At 42.9% G+C, this 23,096-nt stretch overlaps 1 protein-coding gene across 6 annotated transcripts in view; it reads left to right on the top strand.

Annotated features, from left to right (window-relative positions):
• The window catches only part of GLCCI1 (glucocorticoid induced 1), a 204,780-nt gene that overhangs the window by 171,758 nt on the left and 9,926 nt on the right, over positions 1 to 23,096 (top strand). For all 6 annotated transcript variants that reach the window (XM_033931018.1, XM_033931017.1, XM_033931020.1 and 3 more), the window contains one exon: positions 10,470 to 10,587. In XM_033931018.1, coding sequence (XP_033786909.1) covers positions 10,470 to 10,587 — 118 coding nt within the window. The remainder of the gene's footprint in view (positions 1 to 10,469; positions 10,588 to 23,096) is intronic.

Here is a 23,096-nt window from a genome sequence, read left to right as displayed (position 1 = left end):
GTCCTCGTCTTCGGGGAAATCAGCTAAATCTTCTCCTGAGGCACTGCAATCCTCACTGTCTCCCCCAGGTAAGATAGCTCAGCCAACTCCTCAGGACATGCCACCCTTACAACCTGAGGCTGCCCAGGAAACGTGTCTCAAAATCGAGGCACCCCTCTTCCTCGAGGTCGTCTTCCTCGGAGACTAGCCACACCAAATGTGCCAGATTCAGTGGTCTTGGTGCCGGCTTTGCAGAATATGTTGGAAACTATTCTGCATCAGGAGTTTGGTAACATACTTTCCAAAATAACTCATGCCTCGACTCTGCTTCCTGCAGTCCAGCCTGAGCACTCAGCAGTATTACAAGGAGTTGAGTCCTTGAGAGTACCTCGAGCTCAATTGACACACACTATGCAAGGAGTTTGAGTCCTTGAGAGTGCCTTGAGATCATTCTACACACTCTAAACAAGGGTTCAAATCTCCTCATCGTCTGGAGGCAGATGCTTTTCTTCTGGAATGGGCGAATTAGTTTCTGTATTCATTTCCTCTCATTCCCAAGACACTCGTCAAACACGAACATACCACCGTGATTCTCATAGCTCCTCGGTGGCCCAGACAACCGTGGTTCTCCCTTCTACTTCAACTCAGCAGCAGGGAGCCATTTCTTCTACTAGTTTTTCTGTCTCTGCTTACACAGAGTCAGGGGTCTCTGCTTCATCCCAACCTGCAGTCTCTGCACCTGACAGCTTGGTACCTTTCAACGTAACTGCCAATTTCCAGTTCTCTCAATCTGTCAAGGACATTTTAGAGGCTTCTAGGAAGCCTACCATTAGGCAATGTTACAACCAGAAATGGTTGTAAGATTTTTTTCTTGGTGCACCATTCATCACAAGGAGCCTCAATCTACTTCCTTGTCTTCAGTTCTGGATTACCTGTTGCATTTATCTCAATCAGGCCTCAAATCTACATCTATTCAAGTTCATCTCAGTACAATTGCTGCTTTCCATCAGCCTATAGAAGGGAAACCCCTCTCTGCTCATCCTTTGGTTTCCAGATTTATGAAAGGACTTTTCAATGTCAAACCACCTCTCAAACTGCCTCCAGTGGTTTGGGATCTCAATGTGGTTCTTGCTCAGTTGATGAAGCCTCCATTTGAACCAATGTCTTCGGCTCATCTAAAATATCTCACTTGGAATGTGGTCTTCCTCATTGCTCTCATGTCTGCTCGCAGAGTCAGTGAGCTACAAGCTTTAGTAGCAGTCCCACCTTTCACAGTATTCCATCACGACAAGGTGGTCCTCCGTACTCATCTTAAATTCTTTCCTAAATTGGTTTCAGAATGTCATCTCAATCAATCCATTGTTCTTCCAGTGTTTTTTCCAAAGTCTCATTCTTATCCTGGTGAAACAGCTCTTCATACTCTGGATTGTAAACGTGCTTTGGCTTTCTACTTGCAAAGGACTAAGCTACAGCGATCTTCTCCTCAACTTTTTGTCTCCTTTGATCCAAAGAAGTTGGGACATCCAGTTTCCAAGCGCACCATCTCCAACTGGTTGGCTGCTTACATCTCTTTCTGCTATGCTCAGGCTAGACTGCATCTGCAGGGTCAAGTCACAGCCCATAAAGTTAGAGCCATGGCGGCATCTGTAGCTTTGCTTAGATCTACTCCTATTGTGGAAATCTGTAAAGCTGCCACTTGGTCCTCGGTTCATACATTCACCTCTCATTATTGTCTGGATTCTTTTTCCAGATGGGATGGCCAGTTTGGCCAGGCAGTATTATAAAATTTATTCTCCTGAATTGCTAACACTCCCACCATACCATTCTGGTTAGCTTGGAGGTCACCCATATGTTAGAATATGCTGCCTGCTTGACCTGGTATAAAGCATAGTTACTTACCGTAACAGGTGTTATCCAGGGACAGCATGCAGATATGCTCACAACCCACCCACCTCCCCTGGTTGGCTTCTTAGTTAGCTATCTCAACTGAGGGGACGCACACCCTAGGTCGGGCTGGAAGGCACTCACGCATGCCCGGTGTGGTAGTCGCGAACTTTCTAAAAGTTCTTCAAGCAAGTCTGCTTGCGAGGCTGTCCGCATCGGGGCTCCGTGGATGACATCACCCATATATGAGACTATCTGCCTGCTGTCCCTGGATAGCACCTGTTACAGTAAGTAACTGTGCTTTAACCATGGACAGCAGGTAGATATTCTCACATCCCTCCCACCTCCCCTGGTTGGCTTCTTAGCTTGCATACGGAACTGAGGAACCTCGAGCCTACATCGGATGGGAAGGCACTCGTGCAAGCGAAGTTTCTTAAAACTTAAAGTGACAGTTCACGTTTAACACTGTTTGCACTGGTCTTCATGGACGTCACCCACATGTGAGAATATCTACCTGTTGTTCCCAGATAATACCTGTTATGGTAAGTAATTGTGCTTTAAGAGCAGATTAAATTTATTTCTCTGGGAGTTTCCCTCCATTTTGTCTATGTACTCTATAGTAGAGAATGACGCAGGGAAAAAATTTGTCCCCTTCCCCTTAAGCTCGCTTCCTGTCCTTGCCCCATTCTCCTGAGCTTGGACCACGCCCCCTTCCCCTTCCTGTAAGCTCCATCCCCACAAACCATCATAATTCCATCAGCACAAGCCTCAAATAGTTATGATTTTGTATTGAACTTATTTTATTAAAATATAAAAAGGAAACAATATTCTGTACAATTGTCATTTTATAAACACAAATAATACAGAGCAAGGATCAACACTATTCCTGTCTCCCCTCCCCTTCACAAATATCCTTTCCACTATTGAGAAAACTGTATAAGCCAAATTATTACATAATGCTACACAGAAAAATCATGCTAACCGAATACTGCAGTCACAAATGACAGGAGCAATGTTAGGGGAGTTGCAACTAAGTCAACTACCTCTGGTCAGAGAGAGCCCTAAGCCAGCTTGAAGCTAGAGCAGCACAGCCTGGGGTTTGCAGTCCCCAGTTATGTCTAACACCAGCTCTAGTAGGATACATATTTCAATTCCGATATATTCTGTTCACAAAATAGATAATTTTTTTTCTACCTTTTGTTGTCTGGTCATTTTATTCTTCACATCACATTGGTCTCAGGCTCTGGTTTCTTTTTCCATCTGTCTACTCTGAACTCACTTGCCAGGGTTTCCTGACCATTTTTTGGATGGCTTCTTTCTCCATGCTCACCATTTATTTTCCATCTCTGTGTGTTTTTCTCCTATACACTTCTTCCTCCGTATTCGCTGTGATAGGGAATTAACACCCGTGAATACAGAAAAACCGCAAATAACTTTTTCATGTTATTCGCTGTTTTCTATTTAAAACCATCGTGAATATTGTGAAACCGTAAATAACATGGTGGGAGACCTGGCCTGTTCCTGAAGGAGAAGCAAAACATGGCAAAGAAAGTGCCGGGAATCAGCGATATTTTTTTTTTTCCCCTGTAAATGCTTGGAATCAGCGATTTCTCTATGCAAGCTGATGTAATTTGGGGGGAGGAGCAGACAAGCTAAAAACGGAAAATAATGGAAACCGCGATTACTGAAGCCGTGAATACAGAGAGAGAAGTGTACTTCCTTTTCTAGTATTTTCCCTGTGCCCATCTCCCTGCCTTTATTATCTCACCATTCTATGATTCCCCTCCTCCTGTATACAGTATCACTTCTCTCTATTCCTATGCCCCGCCTGTCCAGCATATTCCTTCAACGTTCTTATTCTCCCCATGTCTTGCCATCTTCTCTCTGCGTCCATATAGCCTCCCATGTCTAACATTACCCCTCTATGTTTATATACCACCCCAATGCAGATGCAGCATTCCCTTGTTCCTAGACTCCCATTCATGCCCACCATCTTCCCTCTTTTTTATATCTCCCTGTGTCCAGCTTCTCTCATCTCTTACACCAATGTGTGTCTCACATTCTCTTTCCTCCCTCCTTGTCTCTCTGGCCGGAAGTTACGTCAGGGATAGGGACTTGATGGCAAGAAGGTCCGAGTAGCCCTGCGTCATGCTTGCAGAAAGGTTCCGTTCCAACAGGCTGGTATGCTGGCCCCGGGAGGTGCAAAGGGGCCGATCCAGGAGTCGCTCTTGCAGTTGGTTTTTTCCCCTCTGTCCGCTGTTTGGAGGGAGGATGCAAAGCTTGGAGCGACTGTTGGGCAGGCGATAGGGAGGGGGTGGGGTTGCTGGACATGCGGGGGCGAAGGGCTGCTTTTAGATGCACGATCGCGCCGAGGAGGGTACGGAGGCAACTCACGGCAGATACTTCACTGCGAGGGTAAGGTCATTCACTCTATGGGGGCAGTGAATGGCCACAGCAATCAGTCTTTTTTCCCTCCCAGTTCCTGCGGGTTACCCGCGGCTACCTGTGGGATGCAGTCACCATATCATTCTCTACTCTACAGGTGCCACTGTTTGCTTTTGTACAAACTGGAGACCAGAGGACAGTGCTGAGTAAGAGCAGAGGGTCTAAAATAGGCTTCCTACAAGTAGTCTCACGACATGGATTTACAAGAATGAAGATTAGCAAAGGCAAGAACCTAATCTTTCATTTTAAATGATATTACTTTTGTTAAGGAACAAATTTATCCAACAGCCGTATCATCCATGTGAAAAATGTAACTGCCTCCTGGTTAGAAACATAGAAATAGATGGCAGATAAGGGCCAAGGCCCATCTAGTCTGCCCACCCCAATGACCCTCTCCTACCTTTCTCTGTGAATAGATCCCACGTGTCTATCCCATTTGGCCTTAGAATCAGGCATGCTGCTGGCCTCAATAACCTGAAGTGGAAGACTATTCCAGCGATCAACCACCCTTTCAGTGAAAAAGAATTTCCTGGTGCCTAAGCTCGTCTAAGGGCCTTAGGCGGGCCTTAGGCTGAACCTAGGCCCATCCCGCCGAAGCCTAAGGCCTGATTGGCCCAGGCTCTAGAAGCCTGGACCAATCAGGCCTTAGGCATAGCGGGTCCGCCCATCCCCACTTAATCTAAGGCCTGATTGGCCAAACAGACCTTAGACTTAATCTAAGGCCTGATTGGCCAATCAGACCTTAGACTTAGTGGGGATGGGCGGACCCGCTATGCCTAAGGCCTGATTGGTCCAGGCTTCTAGAGCCTGGGCCAATCAGGCCTTAGGCTTAGGCGGGATGGGCCGGGAAGGGGCGGGCTCGCTTCATTTCGACGAGGCGTGCCTGCCGGCTCAAGACGTGCAAGACCCATCTAAGAACAGGTTTGGTGGAGTGGAGGTTTGGGGGTTGTTAGCGCCGGGGGGGGGGTGCGTCTTTGGGCAGGAGGGATTGGACACCCTCCTGCCAGCGAAAGATATTGTCGGGGGGGGGGGGGAGATCGGTAATGTCAGGGGGGGGGGGCGGTCGGTAGTGTCGGGGGGGGCGGTCGGTAGTGTGTGGGGGGGGTGCGTTTTCGGGCAGAGGGTTTGGGCACCCTCCTGGTCAGGGGGCCACGGTTCGCTATACTTATAGCGGCAGAGAGATCCCTTGCCGCGATAAGTGTAGCGGGCCGTGTCTAATCTAACCCGTTTCTCTAACCCGCGTCTGTAACATGGACGCCGGTTACAGAATCGGGGTTTAGTTTAGGCCGATTCTGAATAGGACGCCTCTCCTGGGCATCCTATTCAGAATCAGGGCCTAGGTGTCTTGCGGGCCTCGCCTTCAATATAGATAGAAACATAGAAACATAGAAGATGACGGCAGAAAAGGGCTACAGCCCATCAAGTCTGCCCACTCTGCTTACCCACCCCTTGTCTATGCCCTAATGACCCAATTTCCTTATCTTGACCCTCGTAGGGATCCCACATGGGTATCCCATTTATTCTTAAAGTCTGGCACGCTGTCTGCCTCGATCACCTGCACTGGAAGCTTGTTCCAATGATCAACCACTCTCTCTGTGAAGAAATACTTTCTGGTGTCGCCATGAAATTTTCCGCCCCTGAGTTTAAGCGGGTGCCCTCTTGTGGCCGAGGGTCCCTTGAGAAAGAAAATATCATCTTCCACTTCGACACGTCCCGTGAGGTACTTAAATGTTTCGATCATGTCTCCCCTCTTCCTACGTTCCTCAAGAGTGTAGAGCTGCAATTTGTTCAGTCTTTCTTCGTACGAGAGACCCTTGAGCCCCGAGATCATCCTGGTGGCCGTCCGTTGAACCGATTCAATTCTGCGCACATCTTTACTGTAATGTGGCCTCCAGAATTGCACACAGTACTCCAGATGAGGTCTCACCATGGCCCTGTACAACGGCATTATGACTTCAGGCTTTCGGCTGACGAAACTTCTATTGATACAACCCAATATCTGCCTTGCCTTAGATGAAGCCTTCTCCACTTGATTGGCAGTTTTCATGTCTGCACTGATGATTACTCCTAAATCTCGTTCTGCTGAAGTCCTAGTTAAAGTTTCTCCGTTCAAGAAGTACGTCCTGCATGGATTTCCGCTTCCGAGGTGCATGACCTTACATTTCTTAGCATTGAAGCCTAGCTGCCAGGTTGAGGACCAACTTTCCAATGTAAGCAGGTCCTGCGCCATATAATTCTGTAAACTGCATTCACTTACTATATTACATAGTTTGGCGTCATCGGCGAATAGTGTTATTTTACCTTGAAGCCCTTGAGTCAGATCCCCTATGAATATGTTGAAAAGGAGTGGACCCAGGACCGAGCCCTGCGGCACTCCACTGGTCACCTCCAATGTTTTAGAGAGGGTACCATTAACCACCACCCTCTGAAGTCTGCCACTCAGCCAATCATTGACCCATGCAGTTAGTGTCTCTCCTAACCCCATCGATTCCATCTTGCTTAGCAGCCTGCGGTGTGGGACACTGTCAAAAGCTTTCCTGAAGTCCAGGTACACGACGTCCAAAGACTCTCCCAAGTCCAACTTTCTTGTTACCCAGTCAAAGAAGCTGATGAGATTGGATTGGCAGGACCTACCCTTGGTGAATTCATGCTGACTGGGATCCCGAAGATTCCCTTCATTCAAGATCGTGTCCAATTTGCTTTTAATTAGTGTTTCCATGAGTTTGCACACTATTGATGTGAGACTCACCGGTCTATAATTCGCAGCCTCTGCCCTGCAACCCTTTTTATGCAGAGGAAAGACATTAGCTAATTTCCAGTCCAGGGGAAATTTCCCCTTACTTAGGGAGAGATTGAATAGCTCAGCCAACGGTTTCGCCAGGACATCACTCAATTCTCTGAGCATTCTTGGGTGCAAATTGTCTGGTCCCATGGCTTTGTTCACCTTGAGTCTTGCCAGTTCACTGTAAACTTCACCTGGTGTGAACTCAAAATTCTGAAACGGGTCTTCTGTTCTTTGTGTTGCCTTCAACTGGGGACCGTGTCCCGGTGCCTCACAGGTGAAGACTGAGCAGAAGTATTCATTCAGTAGTTCGGCTTTATCGGAATCTGCTTCCACGTAACTTCCGTCCGGTCTTCTAAGGCGTACTATCCCACCTGTGTTCCTTTTTCTGTCACTAATATACCTGAAGAAGGATTTGTCCCCCTTTTTAATGTTTTTTGCCAGAATTTCTTCCACTCGAAGTTTTGCCTCCCTAACTGCCATTTTGACCGCTGTAGACCTGGTCCTATATTTTACTTTTGCCTCTCTTTTCTCCGTGCGCTTGTAGGAGAGAAACGCTTTTTTCTTCTCCTTAATGAGGTGCGAGATCTCCGCGGTGAACCATTGGGGTTTATTGTTTCTTTGTCGTTTATTTACTGATTTTATGAAGCAGCTAGTTGCTTCATGTATGGTTGATTTCAGTGTTAACCACTTAACTTCTACATCATCGGTCTCCGCTTGGTCCTGCAGCGTCTGATGGACGAAATCTCCCATGCGTGCGAAGTTTGTGCCCCGGAAATTGAGTACCTTTGTTTTCGTGTTTGATCTAGGGAAGCCTTTCCTAAGGTTGAACCATACTATATTGTGGTCGCTGGAGGCTAGCGTATCTCCTACTGAGACCTCTGAAACGCTTTCCCCGTTGGTGAGTACCAGGTCGAGGATCGCCTGGGCCCTAGTGGGCTCAGTTACCATTTGTTTGAGACGTGCTCCCTTTATGGAGGTTAAGAGCCTCCTGCTACCGCTGGTTGTCGCTGAAAATGAGTTCCAGTCTGCATCAGGCATATTGAAGTCCCCTAGCAGTACAGCTTCTCCTCGTAGAGTGATATTCTCTATGTCTTCAATTAATTCTGTGTCCATGTCTTCCAGTTGTCTTGGGGGTCTGTAAACCACACCTAGATACAGGCATTTTTCTCTGCCTCTTGCCAGGTTTACCCAGAGGGACTCCCCGGTGTACTTGACATCTGTGATCCTGGTGGTTTTGATGTCCTCTTTAATGTATAGAGCTACCCCTCCTCCTAACCTGCCCTCTCTGTCCTGACGAAGTAGATTGTAGCCCGGTATAGCCATATCCCACCCATGTGAGTCCGTGAACCAAGTTTCAGATATTGCCACCACATCTAGGTCGGCATTCCTTATTTCAGCCTCCAATTCTAGAATTTTGTTACCTAAACTGTGTGCATTGACATACATGGCCCTCCATATCTTGTGTTTGCTAAGTCCCTGTGAGGCGTATCCTACCCGAGTCGGTGTGACTCCCAAAGAACTGTTTGCAATGTGGGTACTTACCTTGGACATGGAAGCGTGGTTTCGATTCACCTCATCAGGATAATTCCTTTCTGCACTAATATGTGAATGGGTACCCTCCCCCGACTTACCTAGTTTAAAGCCCTGTGAAGTGGCCTGCCTGGGGAGCATTTTTTTAAAAAAACGTGCATCCCGATTGGCTGATTAGACAGCTGTAGGATGCCTACAGCTGCCTAAAATCGGGACGCACTTTTAGAGAATCAGGCCCTTCATGTCTTGCCACATCCTTTTTATTGGGTTTAAGTCAGGACTTTGACTAAGCCAATCCCAAACCTTAATTTTGCTTTTCTCAGCTGAATCAACTTTTGTATTTTGGATCATTGTCTTATGGCATAAACCAATTAAGCTTGAACGCATGGACAGATGACTGGATATTTTCCTTAAGAATTTTTTAGTAGCGTGCACACTTCATGTTTCCTTTTGAATAACAAGTTTTCCCGGTTCTGAGCATTCTCAAGCTTTCAAACTACTACACCATGTTTGACTGTTAGAATAATATTCGTATTGTGGCATGCTGTATTTTGTTTTTTGCCAGACAGACCTGTGTTGTTCATAGAAAAAAAGGCTCAAGGGTCATTCAGATAAATGTGTTTTTGCAAATCTGAGGCAAGCATTGATGGTACTCTTGGATAGCAACATTTTCTACCTTACTACTTTCCCATAAACTCTGTGAGTACACCTCCATTATTTCTTATGGGAAACTCAGTCTATGTTCTAGATAGATGGCTTTTGGATGTTCTTTTGGGAAGTTTTTGACTTCCCAGATGATTTGTTGCTGCATCCTTGGAGTGATTTTATCAGGCCAGACAATCTTGGTAAGATTCACCACTGTTCCAAGTCTTCTCCATTTGTGGTGATCTCACTGTGGTTTGGTGGAGTCTCAGTGCTTTAGAAATGGCTTTGTTGTCCTTTCCAGTCTCATCTCTTTTGGAATTTCCTTTATGGCATAGTATTCGTGTAGAAAATCTGTGGTGGCTACTTCACTCTCATGGTAAGGTTGAATATAGGGGGAACAGTTTTTTTCACATAGGTGAAAGTAAAAATTTAAAAACTGTTATGAGTTTACTCAGGTTCCTTTTGTCTAATATATTTTGTTTAAAGATCAGAAACCATTCAGTGTGACATAAACAATTATAGGGAAAGCTGGGGGGAGGTGGGCCGGGCTCTTTTCCACATCATTGCACTTACCATACCTGAATGTAATGTGTCTTAAATATAAATAAATATATGTGCAGTGTTCTGGGCTAAAATATAATTTCATTATTACATGTTGTAGATCACCGTTATGTGGATTTAGAAGAAATGAGCTATCACAAGGAAATACAGTAAAACCTTGGATTGCAAGTAACTTTGTATGCAAGTGTTTTGCAAGACAAGCAAAACATTTTATTAAATTTTAACTTTATATACAAGCAAGGTCTTGCAATACAAGTACATACAGTATACACACGTCACCTCATCACAACTGAGCTGATGGTTCTTCTCTCTCTGACACTGCAAGAGTGTAGTGACTGTTCTAAATGAGCTGGGTCTTGCAATACAAGTACATACATTTTGTATGGGTTGTGGAATGAATCGTCTGAGTTTCCATTATTTTTTATGGGGAAATTCACTTTGATATACGAGTGTTTTGGATTACAAGCATGTTTTCGGAACAAATTATGCTCGTAAAACAAGGTTTTACTGTACCTCCTAATAGGCAGCCTTTCTTAAAATAATAGTAGTAGCACTGAGAAAATGTAGAAAAATCTGTTTGGAAATTTAAATTAAAAGCGTACTTTCCATCACTAGTAATGAAACTGTTTTAACTTTTCAGACAGTGGGAGTAGCTCACCATTGCCCAAGTATGCCTCATCTCCTAAACCTAACAACAGCTATATGTTCAAACGAGAACCCCCAGAAGGATGTGAGCGAGTAAAGGTCTTTGAAGAAATGTAAGTAACACAATTTGTCTCCAAGTATTTGCATAGCAGCAATATTTTTATTAAAACCATTCAGCTGCAAATGACTAGCCAGGGCAGGATTGACTCTTTGAGTTCTAATCAGATTGAGGATATCCTTACTCCTGCCCCATTGCAGTACAAATACATTGTTAAGCGAGAGGAATCAAGATGGTGACGGGAGCAGAAGTCTGGGAAGGAGGCTCCGTCATTTTGGGTCTGCTGGCGTTCTTAACAGCACTCCTCTTACCTAGTTATGGGTAAGAGGAAAGGAGCCCTTTGCGGCAACCCTCCTGCGGCGATAGTGGCACCACAACAGTTTGTGCAGACAACTATTGACTGGGTGAATCTGCAGCTTCGGGGTAAGCCCGAACTCATCGAGTGAGCTTGGCTCACAGACTCGGGCATTGTTAAGCCCGGAGCAAAGGCAGCCTCCACTGCAACCCGGAAGCAATCCAGTGTTGGGAGTGTCTGAGGAGTCGATGCCTCGAGAGGAGACTTTGAGCCTCAGTGAAGGAGGACCGGTAGCTCCAACTTCATCGGGAGCTGGAGAGACTGGAGAACAGCAACAGCTACCCCACACTGAAGTAGAGGTGAGAGGAGCTTCTAGTGGGATTAAGATCTCATTTGGAGTGTTGGAGAAGCCAGAAAAAATAGACATGGAGGTCTTATGGCAGGCCATTTCAGTTATGGATGCAAACCTCATATTATCTTTTTCCACTCTAAGCACTGACTATGGGACTATCCACTCCAAAGTGGAACAGCAGGGATTGGCCCTTAAAGATATAAATGAAAAGATAGAAAAACGGGAGACAAAAATTTGTGAAATGAAGGCTTTGGATTTGGAATTAGTCAAGGAAAGAACATTCATTGCAAGGAAAATGGAAAGCTTTGAAAACCAATTAAGGAAAAATAATTTGAGACTCCTTAATTTTCTTAAATGCCCCTTAATATCACCAATGGAGATGGCAAGGAAGTACTTTAAGGAAATTTACTTATTCCAATAGAAAGTTTGCCACCTATGGTTAGAGCTAATTATTTTTATACTAGTCTTTAAGCCCGTTACATTAACAGGTGCTAGAATAGATGTCTGTCTGTTTGTCTTTCTCTCTCCTCAGCTGTCCGCCATCACCCCTTGCCTGCTAACCCTTCTCCCTTCCTTTTACTTCCCCCGTGTCTAGCAGCACCCCTTCCCTTCTCCCCCTGTACTGCAGTAGCCCTTCTCCCTTCCTTTTACCTCCCCCCTGTCCACCAGCACCCATTCGCTGCTCCCCCTGTCCAGCAGCAGCCCTTCTCCCTTCCTTTTACCTCTCCACTGTCCAGCAGCACCCCTTCCCTGCTCCCCCTGTCCAGCAGCAGCCCTTCTCCCTTCCTTTTACCTCCCCACTGTCCAGTAGCACCCCTTACCTGCTCCCCCTGTCCAGCAGCAGCCCTTCTCTCTTCCTTTTACCTCTACAATGGATCCAATTCACGCTCACAGAAGGCACATTCCCTGCTGACCTCAGCGAAATTGTCATCACCCCAATCCAAAAAGACCCAAAAGCACCACAAAACCTTCCATCTAACTTCAGACCTATAGCCTCAATTCCGCTATATGTCAAAATTATAGAAGGCCTAGTAGCCAAACTCCTCACCAATTACATAGAGGACCATAACCTACTCCACCCCATGCAATCAGGCTTCAGAACAAACTTCAGCACAGAGACACTACTAGGCTCCCTTATGGATACCGTCAGACAACAACTTAGTACAGGGAAAAAAATGCTACTCATACAACTGGACCTATCGGCGGCATTCGACCTAGTAGACCACAACATCCTTCTACAGATCTTAGATGCAATAGGCATCTCAGACAAAGTATACTCCTGGTTTGAAGGATTCCTAAAACTCAGAACCTACAGTGTAAAATCAAACAAAGAAAAGTCAGAATCCTGGTCAAACCCCTGCGGCGTACCACAAGGATCTCCACTATCCCCTACCCTCTTCAATCTCTACACTGCTTCTCTAGGAACGCATCTGGATAATCTAGGCATAACCTCCTATAGTTATGCGGATGACATCACCATCCTCGTCCCATACGATCATTCTAAACCTACCATGACAGACAAACTTCACCAAACACTTGAAGCAGTCACAACCTGGATGGAAAATCACAAACTTAAACTCAACCAAGACAAAACCAAATTCATCCTCCTAGAAAATGACAAGATCCAAACCACAACCATCCTGGACATAAACGCAACCAAATATCCCATCCAAACCACCATAAAACTACTAGGCATGACCATAGACAGATGCTGCACAATGCAACCGCAAATAAATAAAACAATTCAAAAATCATTCGCAATCATGAGAAACATGAGACAAGTCCGAAAATTCTTTGAAAGAACACAATTCCAACTTATAGTACAATCCCTAATACTAGGTATATTGGACTACTGCAACATCCTCTTCCTTCCTTGCCCTGTAACCATGATTAAACAACTCCAAACAATCCAAAATACAGCTTTGAGACTCATCTACTCATTGAGAAAACACGACCACATCACTGAAGCCTTCATCAACTCACATTGGCTCCCAATCCAGGAAAGAATCCAATTTAAATTCTACTGCATACTATTTAAAACCCTACACGGAGACAGCCCATCATACCTGAACAATCGCCTCATCCAAGCACCCAGTACCAGACACAGAAAAACGCACTCCCCATTCATACCCCCCCCAATCAAAGAAGTAAAAAGAACAAAACTACACGACGGCCTCCTAGCCACTCAAGCCGCAAGGCTGGACAACCAGATCTCCAACCTTCTGATGACCACCCCAGACTATAGGACGTTCAGAAAAGAAATAAAAACCACACTTTTCAAGAAATTCCTGAAACAGCAATAACAACAAGACCTCTAAATGCTCTTAAGATCTACAACTTACCTCTCTGGCTAATCATTGTAATTCTGTCTTTTTAAATTAACCTTTTGTAATCCGCCTTGAACCGCAAGGTAATGGCGGAATAGAAATCCCTAATGTAATGTAATGTAATGTAATTGTCCAGCAGCACCCCTTCCCTGCTCCCCCTGTCCAGCAGCAGCCCTTCTCCCTTCCTTTTACCTCTCCACTGTCCAGCAGCAGCCCTTCTCCCTTCCTTTTACCTCTCCACTGTCCAGCAGCAGCCCTTCTCCCTTTCTTTTACCTCTCCACTGTCTAGCAGCACCCCTTACCTGCTCCCCCTGTCCAGCAGCAGCCCTTCTCCCTTCCTTTTACCTCCCCACTGTCCAGCAGCACCCCTTCCCTGCTCCCCCTGTCCAGCAGTAGCCCTTCTGTGTGTGTGTCTTTCACTCCCACCTACCTGTCTTTCAGTGTGTGTATCTCTATTTCTGTTTGTCTGTCGATGTCCCTGCCCACTGCCTGTCTGTTTATCATGCCCCTTCTCCCACCTACCTTTTTTAATCACGGGCAACCGGCACACAGTAACCGCTGCTGGATATAGTAAATCGCCACGCACGCACACGCCGAACCCGAACTAACATTTCTCTGCTAGCCACGGAGTTACTGATCACGGAGGCAGGGATCACGCAGGTAGGAGTGCACATAGGGTTTTATTATTAGTGATAAAGAAATCTGTGGAAGTGTCTACTCCTAATGAGATTCAAGGGGTAAATAAAGTGGATACTAATTTAACAACTTTTCTGGAAAACTCTTTACAGGTTATAACAAAGGAAAACCTTGTTAATAACTAGCTTTGGAAAGTGATAAGAGAATATGTATTAAGATTGTATTTTTGTCATATAAATTATCAGTTTTTAGGTTCTAATGTTTGAATATTTCCAGATATGTCTTAAAGATCTCAGAGGCGAAGAAAGGAATTTTTGGCATTGAGGCCAAGAATCCTTGTCCTGGGAGCAAATTTTTTGTTGTAATTTCTTGTGAAATGTTTCGTTACATATCAGAATAAGAATTATCTATTTTTTGAACCTAAACAACTGTTAGGATGTTTAGAATCAAAAGAGCAAGTAGTGCCCGTAGCTGAAAATATGTAACTTGTCATAACCGGCTGTAGGATCTGCAGATAATTGCCTCTTTCTAGTTTGAATAAGAGTTTTTCCATTAATAATTTTTTTCCTAAATCTCTCAATATGGTGGACTACATATAGTGGATAAAATAAGGAATAGCCTAAATCACTGGGTTAAGTGAAATTAGGTTTATAATTTGTGTTAATAACTTTCATAAATCTATATGCAAGTACAGTGGTACCTTGATTTGCGAGCATAATTTGTTCCAGAAGCATGCTCGCAATCCAAAGTACTCGTATAGCAAAGCAACTTTCCCTATAGGCCATAATGGCAACTCAGATGATTCGTTCCACCCGACTCCTGAGCTGACACCTGATCCAACCCCCAAACCGACCCCAGGAACCGGCAGTATTCCTCCCCCCGAGGCCACCGGCGCTGTTCCCTCCTTCGCGATTACCTCCTCTCCCCCCCCCCCCCATTGACCGGCTCTGTCCTTACCTGTGCACCGCCGGTGTTAGAAAGTGCCTGCCGCCAATTTTCTGCTGGGCTGCTGCTGGGCCTTGAACATTTGTGCATGCTCAAGGCCTTCTGGATCTCACCCTCTCCGAGATTCTCATGAGACTCGAGATCTCCAGAAGGCCTTGAGCATGTGCAGATGCTCAAGGCCCAGCAGCGGCCCAGCAGAAAAACCGTTGGCAGGCACTTTCTAACACCGGCGGCGCACGGGCAAAGACAGGGCTGGTCAGTGGGGGGGGGGGGGGGGGGGAGGCGATCGCGAAGGGAGGGAGCAGCACCGGTGGCCTCGGGGGGAGCGATACTGCTGGTTCCTGGGATCAGGTGGGGTCTTGCAAATCGAGTCAATGCTTGGTTTGCGAGTTACAGTTTGCTCGAGTGTTTTGCTCGTCTTGCAAAACACTCGCAAACCACATTACTTGCAAACTGAGGTTTGACTGTATTTGATTTGCTTGTTTGAAATTTGAAAAATTGAATAAATATAAAGTTGAAAAAAAAAATACTTTGTTAAGCTCCCATAAACAGGGGCCCTCTGTGGTACTGAATGCTGAGGGAAATCTGGAAGAAGAATAATTAATAGATAAGTGCTGCTTGTCGATTCATCCTGCCGACTGGAGGCAGTGATACTCAGGGCTTGGATGCGTAGACCTATGCAGGGTGATGGTGGAGGTAGTTGGTTTGGCTCTCACTCTCACCTTGGTCCCAACTTTCATCTTTATGTTAATGAATGATTTATCCGGCCGCCGTATAATTATTGAAGTCTCAGCTCTCAACTAACGCATTGCGTTCACCACGAGTAAGATTATGATGAAAGCGTTCATCCACTTTTTCAACCTCCTCAAAATTGTGATTTGGGGATGGTCCCAGTATCTAAGGGAAGCTTATAGCCAACTATAGCAAGCCAATACGTACCTCCCCTTAGATGGTGACCCATCAGATGAGATTTTTGACATGGCTTTGAATGTGGCAAATGAGGGCAGGAAGGCAGGGTTTCTAACTATAGCTGAGTATGGTCTTTTGATCTGAAGACAATTTAAAGTGCCTCTTTTTTTATCTACTGCCTAAAATACATAAGAATCTTGCATACCCTCCGGGTAGATCGATAGTTTTGGGGAGGGATTCCTTGCTTGAAAGAGTATGTAAGTATGTTGATATCCACCTACAGCTCTGTCCTCTCTGTGAAATCTTTGTTGAAAGATACCACACACTTTCTTAGGCTTCTAAGGGAGTGGGATTCTTGAGCAAGGGACATCGACGCCTCTTGAAAGCTCAAGGTTTGAAAAATAATAAAAACATGCAAAATGACACCAGCGCAAGGTTTTAAAAATTATAGTTAAGATTTATTGAGTTATTGTTTCTATTTTTCCATTATGAGATCAAAAGAATAAAGCATAATTGCTTGCATTAACAGTTGTGCTAATGGGAGATCGTTATAGTTACCAAATGCTGGCCTTCTGATAACGAGCTCTCAGGATCTCATGACCCTCTATTATATACTTTTAGCTTATTGTGACATCATCAATCTCTTAACCAATAACAATTAACAAAGTTGTTTACTTAGAGGGGCTATCCAGCATCTGTTGTGTCAAGAGTGGCTAAGAGAGACCTAATCAGCAGAATCTCTTGTCCGCTCCTTAATGAAAAGATATTCATGTTCTGAAAGTATCACCTTTAGTAGACATAATGCTTAATGATAAAGAAGCAAAGGAAGAGTCTATATGATGAAATTGGATTCAACAATTTTAATTGAGCGATATTTGATGTTTTCTGAACATGTTATTGAATGAAAAGGATGGACTATGAAATTTCTTAAAAGAAAAGGGAAAGAGTAGGAAATTCAAAATAACTACAATGAACAAGAGCTTTCAGTATGTTAATAAAGGTGACTGGAACATGGCTGTGTAGGTTCATATATCAGTTATATCATAATTCACAAGGAAACTGATCTGATCTGATGATACGAGAGTCTACCAGGGAATCAAACCCTGCTGACTTAAGAGGAACTCAAAAAGCAGTAGCATTTAAGATGAATGTTATATTTTGACACAGCCTTTCAAGTTTTTTAATGGAAATCTACTGGCATTGTGCCATATGCTACTTTGTAGTATGCAAGATAAAGTAGAAGATAAGCTTTTCCAAGATATATGAGATTCTTGACACCTGTAACCTCAATGTCACTAATACATTTTGTCAGTAAAACAGTGGATCAATTCTATATGAGTTGCTTTTATCAGCTGATCCTGTCATTGACTTTGTTTGTCTTTCATTATCAAGACACTTTAGTTGATGCTAGGAAGAAAGATATGATTTCTTCATTCTTTACATGAAAATAAATTTAAATATGAACTTATTTATGAGTTATTGTTAAGAATTGTCTGTCATACTGGATATAGACATATATATTTAAACTAGTTAAAAGGGAAAAGGATATCTCAAATACACCAGACGTAGGGTTGTATGATAAAGAAATATAGAGAAGAGGCACAGAAGAATGCAGATTATATTAGATTTCAAGACAGGAAGGAATTGTTGGAGTCTACATCCTGTGTTCAAAATGTGCACATGATTTTCAAAGATACATCAACATATAGAATTTAATGTGTGTTGAAAATGTCAATGGAATAGTTAAATGGGAAAAGGGAGACATGATTTCTGCATTTTGGAGTGGTCATGATAAAACATAAAAGGACAAAAAACAAGAAAGATAGGAAAATATGAATTTAAAAAGTTGAATACTGTTGTATGAAGTTTATGGAGATGATTAATTAAATTTTCATTTATTTAGAATGGGGAAAAAAAAGAAAAAGTTCATCTTCTATATTTTGGAAATATGAATTGTTTAATAGAAAAGATGATTCTTCTCTTTGATTCAAAGATTCTATAATGTCTAACTTGGATCATATTGAGTAAGATTTTATTATATTGCAAACAGTAAATTGATTTAATATCAATGTTATAAATTGATAGTAATGTAAAACATGGAATAGTTTTTAGCTGAAAGTTTTAAGGGTTGATTGAGAATATTGTCTTGATAACAAGGATCATATATGCACTATTTCTTCTATTGTAAAAGGTAGTAAAAATATTTATGGTAATGGTCAGATATAATTTGGTAAAATTGATTTAATTGGAAAAGATTTAAAATGGGTTTTATGAAAAACTTCTTTAATATAAATAATTAGGATTACATTATCACAGGGATAATTATTGAGGGAATACTTGATTTATAATACATTAAATAATAACTCTATTACTTTTAAATATTGTAAGAGGAAAGATGTGATGGAAGTTGCCTGGGGGGGATAATTACTAATCCTATGTGTGTTCCAAGGCAATCAATTTATGTGGGGGGTGGGGGAGGGAAAAGGGAGGGGGGTTTCTTCAAAATCAGGGATGGGGGGATAGGGAATGAATGGATTGAAGAGGAACAATTTATTTTTTTAATGGTTATAAGCTGTGTAATGGTGTCTAATCATATTAATTTAAATAAATTTAATTATTATTGTTGGATTATATATTTGGAAATAGATGGAGATTAAAGTATTTTCATTGAATGTCAATGGCCTTAATCATCAAATAAAAAGGAAAAAAATGTTAGCTTTCCTAAAGCAACAAAATGCTGATTTGTATTTTATTCAGGAGACGCACCTATCAATGATGGAATCAAGAAAAGTGGAAGGGGGTTGGGTATGCCAAAATTTTTTTGCCCCTGCAGTTGGCAAGAAAGCTGGGGTTGCCATATTAATAAATAAAAAACGTACAGCTAATTTTCAGCTGATTGATTCAGATCCTTTGGGTAGGTGGGTACATGTAAGAATGAGCATGGGAAATATTACCCTGGAACTGTTCAATGTGTATGCCCCAAATACGAATCAAATGGAATTTTTTAAGAATCTACAACAATAACTACTGGCTGCTTCTAATTTAATAGTGGCTGGAGGTTTCAATGCTCCATTATTGGATAAAAATAACCATATGGATATATGGATCCATATATGGATCCATTATTGGATAAAAAAAAACCAAGTAAAATTATGAAGTCATTAGGGTTAGATAATTTGGCACAATCTTGTAATTTAATAGATATATGGCGTATACTTAATTTTAATGATCGGGAATTTTCTTTTTGCTCACAGGTCCATAATTCTTTTTCAAGAATAGACTATATTTTTGTCTTGAATCAAATAGTTCAGGTAGTGACAAAAGCCGCCATAGATCCTATCATTTTGTCTGATCATGGTGGTGTATGGATTGAATTTCAGTTTGATGAGCAAGATTATTGTAAGTCTATATGGAGATTTGATAATACATTGATTGCGGATTCAAATTTCCTTGAAGAATTTAAATTAAAAATGATTGAATTCTTTCAACTTAATACTTCAGAAGATATTAACATTGAAACGTTATGGGATGCATTTAAGGCTACCATGAGAGGTAATATTATTTCATATTTGGCATATATTAAAAACAAATAAAAAACAATTTTATAATTTAGAAAAAGAAATTAAACATTTGGAAACTAAATTAGTTGATAGAACAAAATACCCTACAGGCTTTATTAAAAGCAAAAGGTAAATATAATGAGATATCTTCCAAATTTGCAAGGAAAGATTTGTTTTCCCAACAAACTCTGTATTATGGAAACTCAAATAAGGCGGGAAGATTATTGGCAAATTATCTTAAAGAAAAGAAGAACAAAAATTATTGCAATAAAGGATGAAAATGGAAAGACACATACTAAAATTGAAAATATTTTAATTCAATTTCTAAATTTTTATAAAGACCTATATTCTTCTGAGCCTTATGGAGATAGGGAAAAAGATGGTTTAGAATTTTTGAAACTAATTATTGGACCGAAGGTTCCTGAGCATATAAAAAGAAGTTTAGAAGAGCCTATATCACTAAAAGAATTAGAAACGACATTGAAGCCTCTTAGAGTTGGATCCGCTCCAGGTGGTGATGGTTTCACAGTAGAGTTTTATAAATCATTTCAAAGTACCCTATTACCTTATTTATTAAATTTATATCAGTTTTGACTGACTAAAGGTTGTATTACAGGTACTATGGCAGAATCATTAACAATTGTTTTGCCAAAGCCAGAGATCCCACTTTGGTTTCAAACTACAGGCCTATCTCGTTAATCAATGTTGATGGAAAATTTTTAGCTAAGATATTGGCTTTACGCTTGGCTAAGGCTCTCCCTTTTATTATTGATATGCACCAAACGGGATTTGTTGCTAAGAGACATTCTTCTAACAATACCAGATTGGCTTTTCATATGTTAAATTTAACAAAAGCCATGAATGATCCGGCTTTCTCTGTCTCTTTGGATGCGGAGAAAGCCTTTGATTGAGTTGAATGGACTTTTATGTATCAAGCATTAGATTAGTATGGTATAGGTTCAGGATTTATACAAATGATTCAGATGTTGTATTCCCTGCTGCAAGATTGTACATTAATAATAACTTATCAAAGCGTTTTAATTTGCAGAGGGAGGTTAGACAAGGCTGTCCATTATCTCCTTTGCTTTTTGATATTGTATTAGAACCCTTGTTATTAGCCATTCAATAAGCAAAGGGGATACAAGGTATTCCTCGTACAGATTGGGAATATAAAATCTCTGCATATGCAGATGATATACTGTTTTATTTGAAAAATCCAGAAATTACCATTCCATGCTTGCTAGAGAAATTTGGAAAATTTTCAGGGTATAAGATAAATTGGAGCAAGTCAGAAATTCTTCCACTTAAATGTGCATTGTACTAAAGGCTTATTTGATTCATTCTCATTTATATGGAAAGAAGATGGATTAAAGTATTTAGGTATTAGAATAAAAAATACATTGGAAGACACAATGAAAGAGAATGAAATATTTTTATTAAAAAAAGTAACAGGAATGTGTGAGCAATGGAATCCTTTACATCTTTCTTGGTGGGAGAGAGTCTAAACTATTAAAATGATGATTTTGCCTGTGGTTTGTTATCAAATGAGTATGATATCAGTTTTTTTTCAGGGGTCCTTTTATAAAAAGTTAAATGGTATTCTTACAAAATTTGTTTGGTTGGATAAAATGCCTAGAATTGCCTTAGTATCTTTACAAAAACCAATTGCAGAGGGTGGGGTAAATTTTCCAAACTTTTATAGGTATCATCAAGCCTATATTTTATGCCAGGGTATGTATTGGGTCCTCCCAGAGCTCATGGAAAATATCCCAGATTGGTTGTATTTGGAATGGCGACTCATGTTTCCTATAAACTTATCTCATGTTCTCAGTGTTAAGATGCCTAGAAAATATAAAGAGAACAGAATATTGATGGATACATTGAAAACGTTGCGTTATGTCAGCAATTTAACTCCAAACCTAATACAGTGGTACCTCGGTTTACAAGTGCACGGTTTGCGAGTGTTTTGCAAGACGAGCAAAACATTTGCAAAATCGGTGCCTTGGAAACCGAGCGTGGCTCGATTTACGAGCGCCCCCCCACGATCCGGCACCCTCTGCGAGCTGGCACCCTCCCCCCGCGATCCGGCCCCCCCCCCCCCCGCCGCAATCGGGAACCCCCCGCTGCTTCTTACAGTCATCTGGGCACCAGCACCAGCATGTCCTGTGCTTGGTGCCGGTGCCCGAAGATCGTCCTCCTCTTCTACTGGGCCTTCTGCTGGGCCTTGAGCATCATGCTCAAGGCCTGAACGTGAACTCACAGGCCTTGAGCATGCGCAGATGCTCAAGGCCCAGCAGAAGAGGAGGACGATCTTCGGGCACCGGCACAGTCAGGTGACCTTCCCCCTGTATTGGAAAAACAGGGGCAAGTTTCAGCTGGGTTCCCTGCTGTGGCAGGGAGTCCCATGGGACCCCTGTGGATTTTTCCCCTGATTTAATTTTTTTCTTTGTGCAGAGCTTATTTTCAGGCGGTTGGGGTTCCCACGTGCACCTGGGGGGAGTTCCCTATGCACCCCCTGTGGCTTTGTCTCCCTCTTCTCCTTTGGCATCCCCTCTTCCTCATCTCTTGTCCAAGCACCTGCGGGTGGCTTGGGTTGCGGATTGGTGGTCAGAGGAGCGTGTTGGCCTGAATGAGGATCTGGACCCTTTTTAGGAATTCCAAGATCCTCCCGAGAGGACGGCTGCTGGCGGTGGGTGTTTGTTTCCCGCCTTCTGGCGACAAGGCGTCCGTGGTACGCCATTTTCAGAGGGATGAGCTACCAGACCTGATTCAGCAGGTCTTATCGGTGCTGCATTTTGAAGGAGCACCACCGGAGACCCCACGTGTGGGGGACTCTCTTCTTAAAGGGATCAGTACTGTTTCCATATCCTTAAACTCTGTCTCAAACTGAAATCTTGCAATTGTTCTTTAGACCCTTTCCCCTCCTACCTCTACGAGGAAATACCCACTCAGGCCATCTCCTCCATTACTAAACTCCGCCCTACATTCGGGCCTCTTCTCCCTAGAAATGGGCCATATCGCCTTAACCCCTCTATTGAAAAAACCCGACCTCGACCCTTCCACACCATCCAGCTATCGCCCAATAGCAAATATCCCTCTCCTAACCAAGTTGCTCGAGACCATCATATCGACCCAACTCTCATCCTATTTAGATAAATTCTCCATTCTCCTACCTTACCAATATGGCTTTCGCCCCAATTTCAGCACCGAATCCCTACTGACCTCCCTAATCTCCAAGGTTCAACAACTTCACTCCCGCAACAAGTTCGCCGTCCTGTAATTCGATCTTTCTGCCGCTTTCGACGTTGTTCACCACGATATTCTAATCTACCAACTCTACGAGATCGGCATCACCTCTATAGTCCTTGAATGGTTCTCAAAACTCCTCCGCTCCCGATCCTACACTGTCAATAGGAATGGCACCTCATCCTCCCCCTGGATACCAATCTGCGGAGTCCCGCAAGGCTCACCTTTATCCCCTATCCTCTTCAACATTTATATGACCTCTCTAAAACTCCTCCATCTATCCCCCCTTGAAAC

The sequence above is a fragment of the Geotrypetes seraphini genome, chromosome 2 (assembly GCF_902459505.1).
Source record: "Geotrypetes seraphini chromosome 2, aGeoSer1.1, whole genome shotgun sequence".
Classification (NCBI taxonomy): Eukaryota; Metazoa; Chordata; class Amphibia; order Gymnophiona; family Dermophiidae; genus Geotrypetes; species Geotrypetes seraphini.
This window is presented reverse-complemented; position numbering and strand designations above follow the sequence as displayed.